Source organism: Cydia pomonella, chromosome 5 (assembly GCF_033807575.1).
Source record: "Cydia pomonella isolate Wapato2018A chromosome 5, ilCydPomo1, whole genome shotgun sequence".
NCBI classification, from domain to species: Eukaryota; Metazoa; Arthropoda; class Insecta; order Lepidoptera; family Tortricidae; genus Cydia; species Cydia pomonella.
The window spans coordinates 13,944,916-13,965,184 of record NC_084707.1 but is presented as its reverse complement, the minus strand read 5'-3'; the positions used below and the strand labels follow the sequence as shown (position 1 = coordinate 13,965,184).

General features: G+C 38.0%; 2 protein-coding genes across 2 annotated transcripts; one reads left to right on the top strand and one right to left on the bottom strand.

The window, feature by feature from the left end:
* Positions 1-1,341: 1,341 nt before the first annotated feature.
* Positions 1,342-3,643, bottom strand: LOC133517781 (uncharacterized). Its single transcript, XM_061851198.1, has 4 exons — positions 3,426-3,643; positions 3,268-3,359; positions 2,279-2,390; positions 1,342-1,577 (listed from the first exon to the last, which is right to left on the bottom strand). The coding sequence occupies exons 1-4, from the start codon at positions 3,585-3,587 to the stop codon at positions 1,470-1,472; spliced, it is 474 nt and encodes a 157-aa protein (XP_061707182.1). The 5' UTR covers positions 3,588-3,643; the 3' UTR covers positions 1,342-1,469.
* Positions 3,644-13,915: 10,272 nt separating this feature from the next.
* On the top strand, positions 13,916-19,964 carry LOC133517780 (large ribosomal subunit protein uL3). Its single transcript, XM_061851197.1, has 7 exons — positions 13,916-14,064; positions 14,361-14,553; positions 14,763-14,931; positions 15,331-15,653; positions 18,035-18,214; positions 18,515-18,693; positions 19,725-19,964. Exons 1-7 carry the CDS (start codon positions 14,062-14,064, stop codon positions 19,917-19,919), a joined length of 1,242 nt encoding a protein of 413 aa, XP_061707181.1. The 5' UTR covers positions 13,916-14,061; the 3' UTR covers positions 19,920-19,964.
* Positions 19,965-20,269: the final 305 nt, after the last annotated feature.

Sequence of the window (20,269 nt, the reverse complement as noted above, 5' to 3'; positions counted from 1 at the left end):
ATACTTTTGCCTCTCAGTTATTTAAATTTTGTGGTTGGCGCTAAGTGACTTAGGGCTTTATGTATCTAAAATGTTGACGCACTGTTAGGTGTTTATTAAATATAACGTTTTGCCTATAATTTTACTAACAATACTACGTTTCGGATCTGAACTTAAGACCATATTCCTAAAATAATCAACGTGGTGAGTGTAATTCAGTCAAAATACGACTTTGTACCTCTCTTTTACTGTTCAATTGAGACAAATCAAAAAATCGAATCTATTTTTTCAACATAAACAACGCCTTTTTAGGACATCTTCTTCTTTTAGGTCTTCATCTTTTAGGTCATCTAAGGACATCTAGCTAAGGACAGCAGAAACATTACATTTAGGACAGGATAGCAAAACCGAACAATACGCAGTGAATACAAAAAAAAAATGCTAACTTAACTAAATTTAAATATCTATAGAGCAGGTCATTCAACCAAAAGTGTACGTTACTTTCTTGCGTAGTGAATGTGTGGAACAGTTTGCCCGAATCCGTAATCAGTGCACCCTCAGTGAATTCTTTTAAAAACGACTCGACGAACAGTTTATTAACGGACAAAACACAAGTGCAGGACATTGATGTGCACGTATCAGCTATAAGCTGCCTGTGCATTCATAAATAATAATAATAATAAGCCCGCAGGGCAGCTTGTGGCGAGCTGTTGGGGAGTAACGACCCCACGGACCCGAGTGTTCCCGAGAGTCGGTCAGGGTCTCCGTCTCCGGCGTGTCTTCTTCGGTCGGAGTGGACCCCAAGGGGACCCGCAGGACTCTCAGCTCTGGCTTGCGTTCATTGGCCGTCCAGAGAGGAATCGTTAGAGCTATATGCTCCGGGGTTGGAAGTGAAAGATGCATAAGACGCGAGTGTGTGCCACAGTGGCTGTTATCGGCCACTGGGTAGAAAGCGGCGCACACCTCTCGACACCCCTGAGCTGCTCACACCGGTGATGCTCCTGGTCGTCTTTACGACGGCAGTTTCAGGGGCCCATCTAGTCAGCGGCAAATCACCGCCTGCCTCGATAACGTGTTTAAGCATTGTTATGGCAGGTGTCCGGATCTCTTTACACAATAGCCCAATCTTTTGACCAGCCAAAGTTCAACACCATAACCGGCCCTCTTCTCCACTTTATTTACAATAGCCCCTACACCAGCTGGGACCGATTTACGGGTATCTATTAGTACCCGTGAATGGGTTCTAGCTGGTGTATTACATAACATCAAATTTGTCCTAAAGGGCCTCTGCGCTGTTGGCTTCGGCCCCACGCATGCCTCCCAAAGGTCCAGGACCCCATGGTCCCGAGATATGGAAAGACATACAAATAATAATAATAATAATTGGACTGTACAGGCAATACTGCACAGCATACCCTGATGTGTATGGCCAGCTTAATAGATAATGACTACTTATGTCTAGAACTTGTTTTTTTCTAAATAGACCTTGCCTAAGTTGTCACTTCCTCAGTGCTAGACTCAAACTCCAGTTTTACTTGATTGTTCAGGCCGTCTCCATCCATTTCTGATTCATGAGCATTCAACATGTTTAGGGTCACCTGAAACAGTATGATGAATATTTCACTTCCAAGTAACACAGCCATATACCTAATAAGCAAAATGACACATTCAAACTAATAAAAATACTAAATCGGAATGTTAAGATAAAAACAACCTGCCTGTTTAATGAATTATTATTCAGATTGAACTCTTTAACTTGAAGCACTTAGTATCAGGCAATTGTATAAGCAATATCAGAATAATTGAATACACTTGAGGTAATCAAAGATTTTTATAAGAAATAAACCTCCCAATTATCAATTTTTTTGTAATAGTATATTGAGTCTCATTTCAGGCAATGGCTTCACAATTTAATTTAGTGAAGCCCCTTTGTCCCAAATGAGAATGATTCATTTCCATCTGTACCTCGTGGGGACAAATGGGAATGTAACTATTATCATTGATCCTCAGCAAGGACAAATAAGAATTAAAAGTTCCCATCTCCTTTCATGTAGGGCAGGGACATAAGATTTACAGATGTAGTGCATAATTATCTTCCATCATATTTTCATGAAAACTTATGAACATGTCTTGCTATTTCTGTCAGTCTTGGTACAAAAAGTACTGACATTAACTGAACTAGCATAGATGTTTCCAAGAAAATAAGATGGAAAGGAATCATGCTCTATGTCTGTACCTAATACCATCCACTCTATGCTGTTGCTGGTTCTGACTTATTGAATTGTGGTAAATCACTAACCTGCTGTGATATGGGTGCTGCATGAACATTGTGAGTTGTTTGTGGTGTGGTGCCGGCTATAACTGGTCTGTCATCTGCTGCTTTTCTCTTCACAGGTGTTTTTGCTGGTGCACTGAAAACACACATGTCAATTTTAATGTAAGGTGGACCCAGATTGATGAATGTAGTTTTTGATAGCTGTCCATTAGGTGTATAAAATGTAATTGAGTAATCAAATTATTTAGCAATGTCAAAATTCCCTAGATACAATCACCTATCCATAAACTATTTAAAAATCTCACAGGCCTTTTCAAGAGAAGCGCTGGTGGCCTAGTGGTAAGTGTGTGCAACTTGCAATCATTGTGGGTTCAAACCCTGGCTCGTACCAATGAGTTTTTCGGAACTTATGTATGAAATATCATTTGATATTTACCAGTCTTTTTTCGGTGAAGGAAAACATCGTGAGAAAACAGGACTAATCCCAATAAGGCCTAGTTTACCCTCTGGGTTGGAAGGTCGGATGGCAGTTGCTTTCGTAAAAATTAGTGCCTACGCCAAATCTTGGGATTAGTTGTCAAGCGGACCCCAGGCTCCTATGAGCCGTGGCAAAATTCTGGGATAACGCGAGGAAGAAGACATGCCTTTTCAAGAGGTTAGTCCAGCAGTTCCTAACCTGGGGGTAATCACCCCCGTGGGGATAAAACTGGTATTTCACAGAGGTAAGAAGCTTAATTAAAGATAACAAAGATTAGACCTATAAGAAAGAATATTGATGATTATTGGGAGGAGGGGTAAATCAAGATCCCTAGTTAGTCTTAGGAGTGACAGGACCCAAAAGGTTGGGAAGCACTGGGTTAGTCAATACAGTGCACCTGATAAAAAAGTAAAAATAAAGTATCAATGTCAAGCTTAATTTAATCTAAGCGATTGCCTCAAAATCAACAATTAAATCACATTGCAAGTGATAAGCTCATAGAAGAGGTATCATAAGATAGATACTATAAACATACGTAGGTGTATTTTCAGCCATAGGGTGCAGCATCATTGTCATTTCGGCCAGTTTATTGAATGCAGCTCCAGCTTCGGTGAATATTTCACCAACCTGAAGAAGTATTACATTATTTAAATTATGAATAACCCCAATCACAAAAAATATATATTAAAATACCTTAGCAGCGGAATTATTCATTTCAGAAAAATATGTGTGATCAATGATGAATAAAATAAATTTGGCAGGATGTGATACGCAGTTACAAACTCGCCGACTTTTTAAATTATACTTTAATATTATTTGTTTACTCGTGATTCTGAATAAGAAAAAATAATACATATAAATCGCTCTCAATATCACTATATTCACATTTTGTGTCAAACCAAACTTAAACGACAAACGTCAAGTCAAATCATGTAGATATAAAGAGGAGCACGCCCTACCTTTTTTTGTCATACTAAATTAAACCTTATCACTGAGACAAAAAGGTGATCTTAACAGGCTAGAGAAAACGGTTCACTTGAGATAGCAAAATTGTGGCGAAGTGTCTCACTCGCACATGTTGCCAATGTTAAAAACACCGTTGTGGTAGTATTTATATCAATACACTACTGAAATTACCTTCTTCGACAGTTTTTTGTGCTATATTCAGAGTGCAGTTCTGATATTTTTTAAGTAATCTGTAAATAATTATGATGTCAATATTATTAACTGATTAAACCAAGTATGTGCACTAGGGTTTGAGATCCGGATGTCCGAAATATTCGGATATCCGTCAAATATAAGATCCGGATCCAACGACTCATAGGATCCGGATATTTCGGATATTACGGATCCGTTAAATGTTAAATGGTCATGAACTATGGCAGAAACAATTTTCAAATTAAATTTATGAGTGATTTTATACCATTTTATCGTTTAAAATTAGTACTTACAATTATTTAATCAATTCAAATACTACAGCACATCAATTATGATAGGTACACAATAACTTCGTCACGCTTAATTCGTCACGCAATAACTTCATAAAATCAATGCGAATGATACTTAATCTAGACAGTAGTAACAGTAACAGTGTAAAACTAGCTAAGTATCTGGATATGGATACCTCCTGACTGAAATAACGGTAATTCTCGACACAAATTCCATAACGTCGGATATGAACATCCAACAAAAATGACATTTTATATAACGGTAACGGTAGTAGTGGTATAATTATCTTTCTAACTCTGGTATTTCTATCATATTTAGTTTCCGAGGTACAGAAAGCGCATAATGTCGGATTTCATGATTTTCCTTATTTTCGTGTAACATAAAGCATTGTTTTCATATCCGTCTTTTTCCATACTTTTGCCTCTCAGTTATTTAAATTTTGTGGTTGGCGCTAAGTGACTTAGGGCTTTATGTATCTAAAATGTTGACGCACTGTTAGGTGTTTATTAAATATAACGTTTTGCCTATAATTTTACTAACAATACTACGTTTCGGATCTGAACTTAAGACCATATTCCTAAAATAATCAACGTGGTGAGTGTAATTCAGTCAAAATACGACTTTGTACCTCTCTTTTACTGTTCAATTGAGACAAATCAAAAAATCGAATCTATTTTTTCAACATAAACAACGCCTTTTTAGGACATCTTCTTCTTTTAGGTCTTCATCTTTTAGGTCATCTAAGGACATCTAGCTAAGGACAGCAGAAACATTACATTTAGGACAGGATAGCAAAACCGAACAATACGCAGTGAATACAAAAAAAAAATGCTAACTTAACTAAATTTAAATATCTATAGAGCAGGTCATTCAACCAAAAGTGTACGTTACTTTCTTTTGGAGGTCCAGTAAATATGCCTTGCAACGCAGTTTAAAAACCGCCAGGGACTTACTGTTAACTACGGGAGGCGGCAAATTGTTCCAGCATTTAGACGCAGCATAGCGAAAACTCTAAATGACTGAAGCCGAAATAGTGGAAGGGAGATACACTCTTGTTGCTCACGCAAACCTTTCAACTTTCGGTTCGGCTTCCATTCAAGTTTACGCGCGAGATATGGTGGAATGTCAGATTGTTTAAGCGTAAATAGCATAGCCGCAAGCTTTAATCTTTGACTATTTGACATATTCAGCTTACCCGCTTTATTAAGGTAAGGGCTAATATGTGAACGGCGAGGGATATCTTGACAGAAACGCATGCACTAATTTTTCACACGTTGAATCGCACGTTCTGTTTTTTTTTTCTTATGCAAGGCCCATAAACAACGTCTCCATAATCCAGTTGGGATAAAACTAGCGCATCTGACAAGCGTTCGCGAACATTTTGTGTTAGGTAGGGCTTATATAATGATTTGAGTGCACCATAACATATATAGTATCAAAGATACTACAACGTTTTTACTTATCCAACATAGAAGATAAAAAGGCTTTTCTCAGTAAAAAAAAGTCTGGTATGTCTAGCCCATATAATTCGTGAAAAAAATGGCAAAAAAGTGCCAATTTTGTTTTGGCTCTCCTGTAAAGTTAACTTTTTTTACATTCAACGATCTGACCATATAAAACTCAAGGCTAAAGTTATTATTGCTTACAGCAATTATTACCTGGGTTTCGCTCAGTCGCCTTTGGGTCGTCTACTTAGAATGTCATTACAGTGCTTGTGAGTGATGGTAACACTGGTTTTGTTTATATGTATATTATCGTGTCGGTTCCCCTTCTTCTGTTAAAAGGAAAATAACACGCACTACTGACTAACTAAGTAGGTAATATTGATATGATTTCGCTCAACTTTGGTCATTATTTGCAGTAACTAACAGGATTTCTATTACTTATTTACTAGTCGTAAATAATGGAATATAGCTGTAATGCGGAATGAAATAATGAGCTAGATATTTATTCTAAGCAACTGACCTCTATTTAACGACTATTCAAAGGTACATAAAGCAAGCTTTTCTTTATTTATTTATTTCAAACAAGTTAAACAGCATAACAGTACAAACCACTCCTAACTTACATCGAAAATTAAAAGACACATACACATACAATTAAAAACAATATACCTACAATTCATCACAAATTACAATATTAACATCTAAAAATAAATAATTAGCACACTTTAAACTGTATAAGGACGTGCATCCATTTTCTCACAAAACTACAAACATTCATCACGCACAACTACCTGCCTGCCTGCAAACAAATCACACTCAGAGGCTGATGCGAGGAGCGTATTCAAAAGAAGCAAAGAACGAACCAGATGGGAATTCCTACGTGATACAGTAGACTCAGAAGCCAGGACTGACAGGAGGCAACGGTCACGCTAGCAAACGTTTGGTTGGGTATAAAAACGGATACTACCCATACATTATAAACGAACCGTATACTTTTTGCACTCTTTCCAGAAGTAAGACATAACCAAACAACGGAACTTTATGGTACCTGGGTCATGAAAATCCGTAGAATTCCTGATTACAAACCCTAACCTTTTGTAGCAGTCACGCGCCAATGATATCATACGGTCATGAAAGTTGAGGTGGGAGTCAAGGACCACGCCTAGTGTGACACGCCTTATGTTATTTTATCAAACCGATTTATAAAATATTAAAACATATTTGACAAATATGTCGTTTAAGAAGTAAATGTAACTTTTACTGCATTTACATATTATTTTGTGAGTATAACTGTTTTTTTTATTAAAAATAGTCCTTTTTTGGCCGAATCCTTATAGAACGTAACCCTTTTTTATACAGATCCGGATATCCGGATCCGTCAAAATCGAAATAATGGCAGTAATTGCAAACCCTAATGTGCACAACAAAAAATCATTAATGTTAATATGGACACACATTGTAGAAACTTTGAATATGAATTGGTATCCCCAACTTGATGACATATTTTGGAGGTATTTTCAAAATACGCAAATGGCGGCGCTCAGCATTTAATTGCGATAATTTAAAAAAATGGTTAAAAAATGTTGTGTTTGTGTTGTGTTCGGTTGTAGAAGTGAAAGTTTTGCTGATTATGGTATATCTTTTCACAGGTGAACCACAATCATTCAATTTTACGATATAAATACAAGACGATAATTGTCAAACTCATTAGGGTGACTATGATGTCAGCACGATGTGAATCAGTTTTGCACAATTCTTATTACATACTTAAATTAAGTTTATCTTAATAGATATGTCTTTATTTCGGCATGATTAAATTGATGGAATGAGAGCTAAGTACCTTTTTTGAAGCTGCACATGTTTAGCAGTAAATTTAAACATCACTTTCCTAACAATACTAACTTTTACACTTTTAAACAGTACTAACTTTTAGTCGCTTTTCCACGGCTTTTCCCCTAACACAAGGAGACAAGAACAAGACAGCGTATACTTGTACACAGCGTATACACGATACCCAACCCAACTTGACAGTAGAAAATGGCGCGACATTCAAATTAAAAAAAAAGAAAATTAGAGGTCATATAGGCGCTAATAGGGTTTAATAATAGTAATAATACTCGTATATCATTTTTTTATAAATAAAAAAAAAACATTTCAAAAAGTAGTCGATAAAGCAGTCAAACACTGATAGATTATTAATATATTTTAACATGACATCATTCTTATTGGTCTCACATAGACAATTTACGCACACACTTGCATTTTATTTTTGGTCGCACTTTTGAAGTTTGACAGTCGTTCTTTTTCATATGGTTATGTGCGCCTATCAGTAACAGCTTTTAGAACGACTTAATTAAGTATGGTTTTGTGAAGCGTTTTACAGAAGAGAAAAAACTATATCCATCCCTTTTCAGATGCCATTGTACTCGTACGAGCACAGCGAAAAGTAAGATTCTCTCTGACTATGCACGAATGAGAAAAGATTCTCCTATATATCCTATATAGTCCATGTCATCCTAAGATCTCACATACATATAACTCGTGGTCGCCCTGTTAGAGAGAGACTAAGCAGAGAGCAGTAGCATGAATGGAGCACAACGGATGAATCTTCAATGAATATATTTCATAAAGTAGTTAATACAATTAATCTAAATATATTATAAGTAAGTAACATAATAACAACACAGACTGTTTTTTATCAAGTGACAATTGATTGACTTAACAGTTCAAATCTATATTCTAATTTGAAATATAAATTGTGGCGTGTAAGCTTACAACCTTATTTCAACACTCCTCCTGAATATAGACTATACTGTCATCAATACATTCAATCACCTTGCATGCCCATTAACTTGTTTGTACACCATACAAACTTTCCTTTCAACAAAGGTTTAGTTAGTGCATCAGCAATCATAAGATCTGTCTGAACATACGTAACTGTTATCTGCCCATTCATGATCGCTTCTCTCACAAAGTGATAACGTATGTCTATGTGCTTCGTCCGCTGATGATGCACTGGATTGTCTGCAATCGCTATTGCGGATTGACTATCACTGAAGATAGGAATCAGTTCCTCTTCCTTTCTGGTGATTTCTGCAATTAACCTTCTGAGGAATATTGCCTCTCTTGCAGCTTCTGACATAGCTATGTATTCTGCCTCTGCAGTAGATAGTGCTATTGTCCTCTGCTTGATGCTTTGCCAGCAGACAGCTGCTCCTTGAGCTATAAAGGTGTAGCCAGTCCATGATTTTCTATCTTCATCACCTCCGTGACTTGCATCTGAATATCCTTGGATGAATCTGTCAGCACTGCATCTTTTGGAGTACACTATCCCACGAGATTTCGTTCCTTTTAAGTAGCGGAGCACACGCTTTGCTGCTACCCAGTGTTCTTCTGTATAGCAAGTATTAAATTGGCTCAAAATACTGACTGCATGCGTTATGTCTGGCCTCGTACATACTGCTAAGTACATCAGAGATCCTATAAGATTCTGATATGGGATCCTATCATCAGGCTTGTGATCTGACTTCTTTAAGTGACATCCAGCAGCTGCCGGAGTTGCTGCTGTCTTGCAGTCCTCCATTCTAAAAGTCTTGAGAAGTTTCTCGATGTACCTCTCCTGATCAACTTTGATGACATCCTTTGTTTGAGTTATCTGCATTCCTAAAATTAATGCAGCTTTTCCAAGATCCTTCATTTCAAATTTGGACATGAGGTCACTCTTGACCTTACAAAGCTCGTCTTCATCATTCCAAAAAATCAACAAATCATCCACATAAACTGCTAAAATGATGATCTTGTTTTCTTTTGATCTTGTGTAAATGCATGGTTCATTTTTGGATTGTTTAAATTGAAGTTTTTTCAATTCACTGTCAAGCTTATTGTTCCACGCTCGAGGTGCTTGCTTTAATCCGTAAAGCGAACGGTTAAGTTGACATACATAGTCCCTCTTCTCTTTGACTTCGAAGCCTTCAGGTTGCTTCATGTAAACAGTTTCACTCAGATTTCCATTCAAGAAAGCAGTCTTAACGTCCATCTGATCTATGTTCAGTCCAATCTTGCTTGCTAAAGCCATTAGCATTCTCAATGAACTGTGGCGTACAACAAGCGAAAAAGTCTCATTATAATCAATGCCCCACCTTTGACTGAAGCCTCTTGCCACCAGTCGGGCTTTGTATCTGCATCTATTTCCCGCCTCTTCTTTGATTTTAAATAGCCATTTAGAATCAACGACGTTACACTTTTTAGGAGGCTTCACAAGGGTCCATGTATTGTTTTTCTTCAGAGCGTCTAACTCCTCCTGAATCGCGGCTCTCCATTTTTCAGCATCTCGACCTGACAAGGCTTCTTTCAGCGTAGTTGGATCCTCATCATGTTCGATTGTGTGATAAAGGTCATAGTCCGGAAACTGCTTGGGTTTTCTGTTCCTTATGGGATACCTTCGTGATTGCGCAGGTTCTGCTATGTCCTCCTCGTCCTCTGGCATGAAATCATCAGATTCATCACCAAACGCTTCAATCTCCACTCGAGGAAATTGAACTCCTTCCATGACAGGTTCAACTGCTCGTTGCTCTCTATCCTCTTCAGTTTGTTCTACTGTTTCTTTATAGGAAGGTTGACTTTCCTGAACAGTTGGTAAGAGGTCTATTATTGGGGATTCTGCCCTTATGCCTTCTTCTACGGAGAGAGGTTGACTTTTGTGAACATCAGGTAGAAATTCGACTGTTGGTTGCTCAGCCCTTGCATCTGCTTCCGTTCGATCTTCCTCATCTTGTATAATTTGGATAACCGAGTTATCTCTGGTCGGTGTTCCTTGACTTTCTTGCCTCTGGGATCGGTACATCTGTTTTTCAAAGAATACCACATCCTTCGCATTGTATGCTCTACCAGTCTTTGGATCTAGCAGTCTGTATGCCTTCGCATCATCTGCAAAACCTGTGAAGACCAATTCTAAACTTTTAGGATCAAACTTTGTCCTCTTTTGATCAGGAATATGCATAAAAGCTCTGCATCCAAACACCTTGATGTTGTCCAAATTACATTTCTTCCCCGTCCACGCCTCTTCTGGCGTTTTGTCTTTGACTGCAATTGTAGGTGATCTATTCTTCAAGAATACTGCGTGGTGAACGGCTTCAGCCCAAAAACGCTTTTCCAGGCCTGATGCTTGCAACATCGATCTGCTCTTCTCGCAAATCGTGCGATTCGCTCTCTCTGCGACACCGTTCTGACTTGGAGTATATTCAACCGTGCGCTGGTGCTTAATACCATGCCGCTTGAGAAAATCTTCCATCTGCTTGTTGACGTACTCCTTTCCGTTGTCTGTCCTTAACGCTTTCAACTTATGACCGGTTTGCGTTTCAACTAATGCTTTAAATTCTAGAAAGTATTTGAAGACTTCACTTTTATTTTTTAAGAAATAAACAAAAGTTTTTCGCGTAAGGTCATCAATAAACGTGAGGAAATATCGACACTTACCAAAGGATTGTACGTTGATGGGTCCACACACATCGGAGTGTACTAGTCCTAACACTTCCGTTGCTCGTGTTACACGATTTTTCTTCACCGGTTGCTTGGTTTGTTTTCCCTTCAGGCAGGAGACACATTCCAGGTTTAAATTGCTGTTAGGAAAACTTACCCCAGTCGCCATCTTGTTTTTCAAAAGTAGAAGATTTCGAATACCTAGATGTCCCATACGGTAGTGCCACAAATCCAGTGCATCACCGCGTTCCGACGTAGTATTAAGGGCCGTATTCTGTAAACAACACTCATTAAGTTTGTATACACCTTTATCTTCTATACCTTTGACAAGAACCGTACCACTTATTTTGCATTCATCACTATTATAAATTTCACACCTTTTGTGACCAAATACTATAACATACCCTTTTTCTGCTATAGTACTCACACTCATCAAGTTAGTTGCTAACTTTGGGACATGCATGACGTTACTTACAGTCATTCCAGTTGACTTACACAGCACCGTACCTCGTCCTTCTCCGTATACCTTACCACCATTAGCGCAATTTACAGAAACACGATCTGTAACCTTATAGTCTCTAAACCACTGTCTTCGATTTGTCATATGTGTGGACGCCCCGGAATCTAGGACCCATTCCTCTTCACGGTCTCCAGTCATGGCAAATGCAAAGGCACTTAAAGCTTCCTTCTGCTTTTTAGGTTTCTCTGGACATACTGATGCCTTATGTGGACCATCACAGATAAAACATTTTATCTTCTTCTGTTTAGATTTCGGCAGTTTCTTGCCTTTTTGCTTGGTAAGCAATGCAGAAGTTGTAGAAGTTCCACTTGTGCTCGGTGACGTATACGTCTCTTCCATTTGAAAAAGTTTCGATTTGACATATTTAGATGTCAATATTATGTTGCTGTTTTCTACAGCCAGCCGCATAGGTTGAAACTCACTCGTGAGGCCTTGAAGCATCAAAGCTGCTAACAATTCATCATCTATCTCCTTTCCAAGGTCTGACAGTTCCTGAGATGTCTCCATTACCGCTGTTACATAGTCTCTTACTGTCGTAAACATCTCTAGTTTATAACTCAACTCAACAACCGCTTTATATAAAGAATTTAACGTTCTATCAGTAAGACAGTTATTTATAAAAGCAACCATCTTAAAACAACACAAGAAAGCGCCATATTCAAGAGTTTCTGAGAGAAGAAGAAACCGAATTTTTATCAATCCACCCAGTAGAACTAGTTTTGCCCATGACTTTGCTTTTTTCCTTGGTCCATTTCTGTACAACAAGATCTCCACAAGTATTAATTTAACCCAGCTTACAGTGAATCGGTGTAAAGCGGAAGTTACATCTTTTTTGAAATTATATGATTATGATGAGACCGAAAAACTTTTAAAAACTACTGTCTAAAAATGTTAACCTAACCCAAAAAATTGCATAATTTTCTTATATACGTTGGCCTTACATATATACAAATCCATCCATACATGCTTCTCGTGGTATTTAGAATCTCACATGATATGATGACAACTACATACAAGCACACACACACACACACACACACACACACACACACGCACACGCACACGCGCGCGCGCATATATAAACACTTATTTGAATTTCCCATACCATTTGTTGAATTTGCAACCTGTATATGTATATATACTATATTCTCTTTATCTTTATATAAATATATATAACTAGTGCTGCGGAGATACTGACTGTGTATATTGTGTCGTCTAGACTTAGATAGATTAAGTGTGTTCTGGGAGAGGTGGTGCATCCTGCCGTCATACAGTTCTTACTAGTACGGAGGAATCATTTCCTACTCTTACGAATTATATACTGTAAAGTTAAAAATGTACTAAAAGGAAATAAATAAATTGAAATTGAACTCACTAGTCTAGAGAGTAATCTACAGCGGTTATTCAAACCTTTGTCTTCGAAGGCATCTTTCAACACTTGCCATGCCTCTTTAGCTGTCTTCACGTGTTTGACGTGTACTAGGCAATGCGGCTTTATCATCAAGCAAATTTTAGCTTTTGCTTTTTGATCCTTTCTCGTACCTGCTAAATCGGTAATCGCGGGAGTAACGCTCGTGTATTCCCATAAGTCTGTATCTATTAGGTATAGTTCCATCTGGAATTTCCATGTTGAATAGTTCGAGCAGCCGTCCAGTTTATCGAAAAACGTCATACTATTCATAATTCCAGTACCTCTGTTATTATTCACATCACTAGAAGAATCGCCAGAGCCCGTTGACATTTTTCATGCTTGTGCTGAATATTGTTCGCCCATAACCCTGTTAGAGAGAGACTAAGCAGAGAGCAGTAGCATGAATGGAGCACAACGGATGAATCTTCAATGAATATATTTCATAAAGTAGTTAATACAATTAATCTAAATATATTATAAGTAACATAATAACAACACAGACTGTTTTTTATCAAGTGACAATTGATTGACTTAACAGTTCAAATCTATATTCTAATTTGAAATATAAATTGTGGCGTGTAAGCTTACAACCTTATTTCAACACGCCCTAATTAGAAAGAGATGCAGCGGCCCACTTTGACTTCTCATGTGGACACACTTTTTGGCCAATGAACACTCTTCGGATTATTGTCTAGGTCCGTGAGTCAAATACACGACCGAATTGACACTATTTGAGTAGGCACTTCCAAAGTTTTTCTGTATAATAATAAATATATTTTGCGTGATAATTTTTGATTTTCCTGAAATCAAAGTTGTTTATAGTCATATTTCCATTGTATATGGATGCTTTAAACGACTGATAATAATAATAATAATAAGTTTCAGTGCTTCGTCTGCTAAACCAGCGTTTTAAATAGCCGTTGGAACAGCTACGCTCATATCTATTTGTCTATGGACATATGTCAAGTTGAAATCGAAAAGTCAAAATTTCTCAATCGGCCATTTTCGTTGTGACAGTCTAACGACATGGTAAGTTTCCGCTTGTTTTATCGTAAAATATCTAAGTCATCTTTTTATTTAATAAATTTCAAATATAATGAAGTAAATAGTCTTATCACTACTCAAGTATTTAATAATTATTTCGCAGCTCGAATGCTAACCCCGTCCTCAAATGATGATCCAACTTTTACGCTTTTAAATACGGTTAGAACCTGAATCTTATGTGAAGATTATACTAGGGCGGACTGATGCTATTTCCGTTCCAATTAAGGTGTCATCTTCATCGGTGTGAATCTGTTCAGAAATGCTTTTTTTCTTATTTTCAGTCGCACAGGAAGTTTTCAGCACCCCGTCATGGGTCGATGGGATTCTACCCCAAGAAGAGGTCCCGCCGTCATCGTGGCAAGGTGAAGGCTTTCCCCAAGGATGACCCCAGCAAACCAGTGCATCTTACTGCTTTCATCGGCTACAAGGCGGGTATGACCCACGTGGTCCGTGAACCCGATCGTCCTGGATCAAGTAAGTCCTTAACTTAGGTTTTATGTGGCTACTACACGTTTTCGAACTTGTAAAAGCATTAGTGCTTTTTTCGTGTATCTTTCGATTAGATTTTATCGTTCACTCAAATGCACGCAGTTAATCGTAGGTTATTAAAATTAATAGATCAAGTGGATATTTCTTTGCAAATCTGGCTAACTAAACATACTTAATACTGTTTAACTTTTCAGAGATCAATAAAAAGGAGATCGTAGAGGCAGTAACCATCATCGAAACTCCCCCCATGGTGGCGGTGGGTGCTGTCGGCTACATCGAAACTCCGCACGGGCTCCGCGCTCTGCTCACCGTATGGGCCGAGCACATGTCCGAGGACTGCCGCCGTCGCTTCTACAAGAACTGGTAAGAGAAGCCATCCAGTTCTATATTCGATTCAATAGAAATTATTTTAAATAAATAAATTAAACTTATAATTGTGGAATTTTTAACATTGTAAGTAGTTGGAATCAATTCATGAATTTAAATAAATAATGCCTTTACATTAAAATGTTGGGTAACCTGCCTGATTTGACAATTCCATTATGCCACTACGGAAGTTAAAATTGTTGATTTCAGGGCAAGTTACCTTGTCTAAATTTGATTTGTTGTCATTACTAATCCATCCAAAAACAGCTCTCCTATCGCTGGATGAGAGTTAACCCAAGTATGCCCTGGAGCATATTGTTACCAAGTGGTCTCCGCTCAACGATGAGGCTGCCTGGATTCTCTTACAGCAGCTGCTTTACTCTATGCCCCAATCAGGTACAAGTGCAAGAAGAAGGCTTTCACAAAGTCCAGCAAGAGGTGGCAAGATGAGCTTGGCCGCAAGTCCATTGAGAAGGACTTCAAGAAGATGATCCGTTACTGCACTGTGGTGAGGCTCATTGCCCACACACAGATGAAGCTGCTGAAGCAGCGTCAAAAGAAAGCCCATATCATGGAAATTCAGATAAACGGTGGTACCGTTGAAGACAAGGTTAAGTGGGCCAGGGAACATCTCGAGAAACCCATCCCCATTGACTCTGTGTTTGCTCAGGATGAGATGATTGACTGCATTGGTGTCACCAAGGGCAAGGGATACAAAGGTGGGTTGGTTTTCAAATATTATAGCAATTAGTGCTCTATTGTGCATTCCTAGCAAATTTTACATTATTTATTGTTATTAATTAAGCTTACCAGTGATCGGTTATTTGGATTCTCCCTCGCGGGATATCAAGTAAAGTTAATATAGATACGACAGTTTCCCGCGATGCCGAACAAACTGTACAAAAATAAAACAATTTAAATTTTCTTTAAGGATTTTTTTACTATTACATGGCAACTAGTTAAGACAAAAACTTCTATTCTTTTCCTAATCTCAACATTTTATTTAAAGCAAAATATATTAAAACCTCCACAAAGTATTAGCTTATATATCTATCATGATGGAAAAAATACTTCAAAATCTTGACATTAACATTTCATTATTTTCTCTGGATTTCAGTTCTAATTATTTGCTTCTAAGGATTGCATAAATAAATAGGTATTATCTGTATAATTTATACTATAATATTAGGTCACAGGTTATTGTATAAGTGCAAATACATAGATCTTATAGCTCAAACGCGATCCAATAAATAAGTATCCACGTTAAGTTCGCACACTATGATTTATGGTTCAATTTTCATTTCATCGACTTGTTTCATGGACTCTGAGATTATCTTTTACGACAACTCTATGATTGGAATATTCTCGGGAAGTACTAGACCGTACGGCAGTATTACATACTAGTTGACATGCCGCGATAACCTAATAGAAATAGAAATTATTTATTGTCTAATTCTTCCCCTAAGGATGAAACTATTCTAAGTTGGATCGAGCCCCACGTTGACTTGATGTACGAGTCGACTAAGCAATCAATCTATTGTTCAAAATGTGAAGTAACCATCGGATGTACGAGTAAAAATGTTGTTAAAAAAACATGTTGAAAGTGGCCAGCACAGAGGATTACAACAGAAGAATGAAGATTTTTACTTTAATCTAGTCCAGTTCTTAATTCTTTGCAACATTCCGTGGCAGCAAATCGAAAATCCGGCTTTTAATTCTTTCTTTGAAAAGTACATATGCTGTAAATGTGGTGATAGTATTAAGTTACCCGGTGAATCTATTATAAGAAGAATGTATTTGGATAAGTTTTACAAAGAAAAAGTGTTATACACGGTGACGTTGCAGACGAAAAATTATGGATATCGCTTGACGAAACAACGGACTTTCTTGGGTACTCGTCTATCAGCTACTTAGATGTTTAAAAGTGCAATAAAATAAACACATTGTATTTTTTTGCCTTTTCTAACAACATAAAGCCCGGATTCCCGGGGCATATCCATACTAACATAATGATTGAGGTCGTTCACCCCATGTCGAATCCAAAAAACTGATCACTGGTTCTTACACATATGTTATACAATTGACTTTTCTTTTCCCTTGAGTGTTGCTATGTAGACTTTACACTGTATTTAAACTGTATTTACACTGTAAAAGCCTCCTCCATCTCCTTCCATTTCTCATTGTCTTCAGCAATATTCTCCCAATTCTTTCCTGCAATTGCTATGATATCATCAACCCATAACTATAATTTCCTTTTAGGATTTCTTTATGTGACCAGTAATTTCTCAAGCTATGTTTATTCTCCTGTCCACCTCGTTTTTATTGCTATTTTTATTACTTTCCTTCTACAGTTATACATTTTGTGTGACTGTTCATTATATTTTCGTTTTAGACGCGTTTATGTGGAGGGAGGAGTTAATCCTCTGAATTTAGACTAGCATTGTTTCCAGGCCCAGGCCCAGCATTACAAAATAAGAACCTCAAATGAGTTATTTGACATCCATATACCTTTCTTTTTTTCAATTGAAGATTGCGAAATATTTCTTTCATCACTGCTATAAAAAGCTTTGGAGAGGGGGGTCTCCTTGTCTCACTCCTTATATATAATTCCTCTCCTACCTAGCCTTTCTAGATGTACCCTACTAACGCTGTGGGAGTAGATTCGTCAGGCGACAAGCAACACTCACTTATTACAAAAAATAATTAAACCAAAATGAACCTTATTGTAATATCAATATGGTTCATTATGGCTATATACTTGTGGTGGTAATTAGTGAGTTTTGCTTGTCACCTGACGAGATGTACTTAATGTTGATGTATTTTTCATTGATCCCCCTCCATCAAAGAAAAATAACTCCCCAATACCCGGAGCAAATCTTACATGCCACCGTATTGATCTAAAATAATCCTAATTGAGTTGGCAATTAGCATCTCATATATATTAACCCTTTACCAGGCTAAGGGATATATATTTCCCACATGCGGCTCTTCAAACATGTGTTCTATTTTCGATGAGTAAGACTGACATTCGATTGTCATTTTTGAACTGTCAGCCTGGTAAAGGGTTAAGTGCCTATTCTAATGTGGTTAATGTTCACAGGTGTCACTTCCCGTTGGCACACGAAGAAGCTGCCTCGCAAGACACATAAGGGTCTGCGCAAGGTTGCTTGTATCGGAGCATGGCATCCTTCAAGAGTTTCCTTCACTGTCGCCCGTGCTGGTCAGAAGGGATACCACCATCGCACTGAAATGAACAAGAAGATTTACCGTATTGGACAAGGTGATTATATCTTTAATGAGAATCATATTAGTCTTACAATAACCAACCAGTACAGCATGTTTTTTTTTAACTTTTGACTATACAGACTATGCAAGTTGAAAATGTGCTCATATTAGACAACTTTCACAGGGTTTGTGTGAAGTTACTGGTAAATCAAGTGATGATCCAACTTACACGCTAAAAATACGGTTAGAACCTGAATCTCAAGTGAAGATTATACTAGGGCGGACTGATGTTGCAGTTCAAACTATAAATCTCGCCCTAGAAATGTTCAGTGCCTAATTATGAGCATTTCCGCAGGTATCCACACCAAGGATGGCAAGGTTGTAAAGAACAATGCCAGCACTGAGTACGACCTGTCTGAGAAGTCTATCACCCCCATGGGTGGCTTCCCCCACTATGGTGAGGTCAACAATGACTTCGTCATGATCAAGGGTTGCTGCATGGGACCCAAGAAACGCGTTATCACCCTCAGAAAGGTAAGATGAGATACTGATCATTATGCTTACATCTTGTACATTTAAACAAGCAATTAGGCGGGTCCACACAGCGAGCATACGCGCGAGGAAAATGCCTCGCGCGTATGCTCGCTGTGTGGACCCGCCTATTCTTGTATATTTATATTTTTCGGGGATCTCTGAAAAAGGCGGGTCCACACAGGGTGAGCATACAGTGTACGCGCGCGCCGCCACGGCCGAGGCACGTCTACACTGGCCGGTTTGTGCGTGAGGAAATTGCCTCGCGCGTATGCTCGCTCTGTGTGGACCCGCCTAAACACTAACGCTTGTGAGGGATTAGCTGTATGGGGGTTTTAGGGGGCGAAAAATCGATCTAGCTAGGTCTTATCTCTGAGAAAACGCGCTTTTTTAGTTTTCCGAGCAAATTGGAGTGACCAAAAAAAAATTTGGGACTGCCCAGCAGTGAGACAAAATGGGCTGTTAAAAAAAGATTAGCTATCTTTATTAATGGGAAACCTAACAAGGAAGGGCACCCAACTGTCCGACTCCGATTTGATTCATTTTGATATATGTTATAGAGTAGTCTAGAATAACGGACACGTATTTTTTTTTAGCTGCCCAAACTCAACCTGTTAGGAGAAAATGGCCTTCAAAGTACTAAAAAGTTACTAAATCTTCTAACTCCTATAGAAAGTGATGCTCAAGCAACTTGCTAGTTAATGGCTGGTTTGAGTATATGTTTGAAAGTAGCAAAAAATAATGAGCACGTGTTTTGTTATATCTGCTAAAACTCAAGTTTTCCTAAAAAAATACCTGTCTTTATGTGTAACTTTAGCGATAAGATATTATAAAACTTCGAATGTCGATGTACTGTAAACCGATTTGCAAAACCAAAGTGATTCCATAAGTGTTCCGTGAACAAAGTTTTGTACAGAACACTAAAAATCATTCCATAAAAATACATATTTATGTGCGAACGCCATATTTTGATTAGTTATTGATGATAAATTTAATAACTTGATGAAAAAGTCCAATATCACTTTTTTTTTCAGTCTCTTCGCGTCCACACCAAGAGGGCTGCCCTTGAAAAGATCAACCTGAAGTTCATCGACACATCGTCCAAGTTCGGTCATGGTCGTTTCCAGACGCCGGCAGACAAGGCCGCCTTCATGGGCACCCTCAAGAAGGACCGCATCAGGGAGGAAGCCGCCGCCACCACCGCCCCGGCTGCTGCTGCGCAATCTTAAAACTGTTTAAGTGCGTTTATAATAAAAAACATGACCACAAAACTATCTTTTGTTTTTCTGCGATACTAATCGTGAGAGTCAGAATGGCGGGTGTACCTAAATAAAATTAAATGAAAACCATACCATATTTTTGTACCTAATTTGTACTATTTAGTACCTCCTTTAAAAAAAATTGTACCTCACGGTACTTAAAGTTATCACCAAAAAACAGGTCACCCGCCATCCTGACTAGTCAGAATACTTTATTACGCTATGTTCCCGTGGTTATTGATAAATTCTATAAAAGCCAAATTTTTGTACCTTCATATTCAATTATAATAAGTCATTTTATTTTTGGTTTCCAAGTTTTA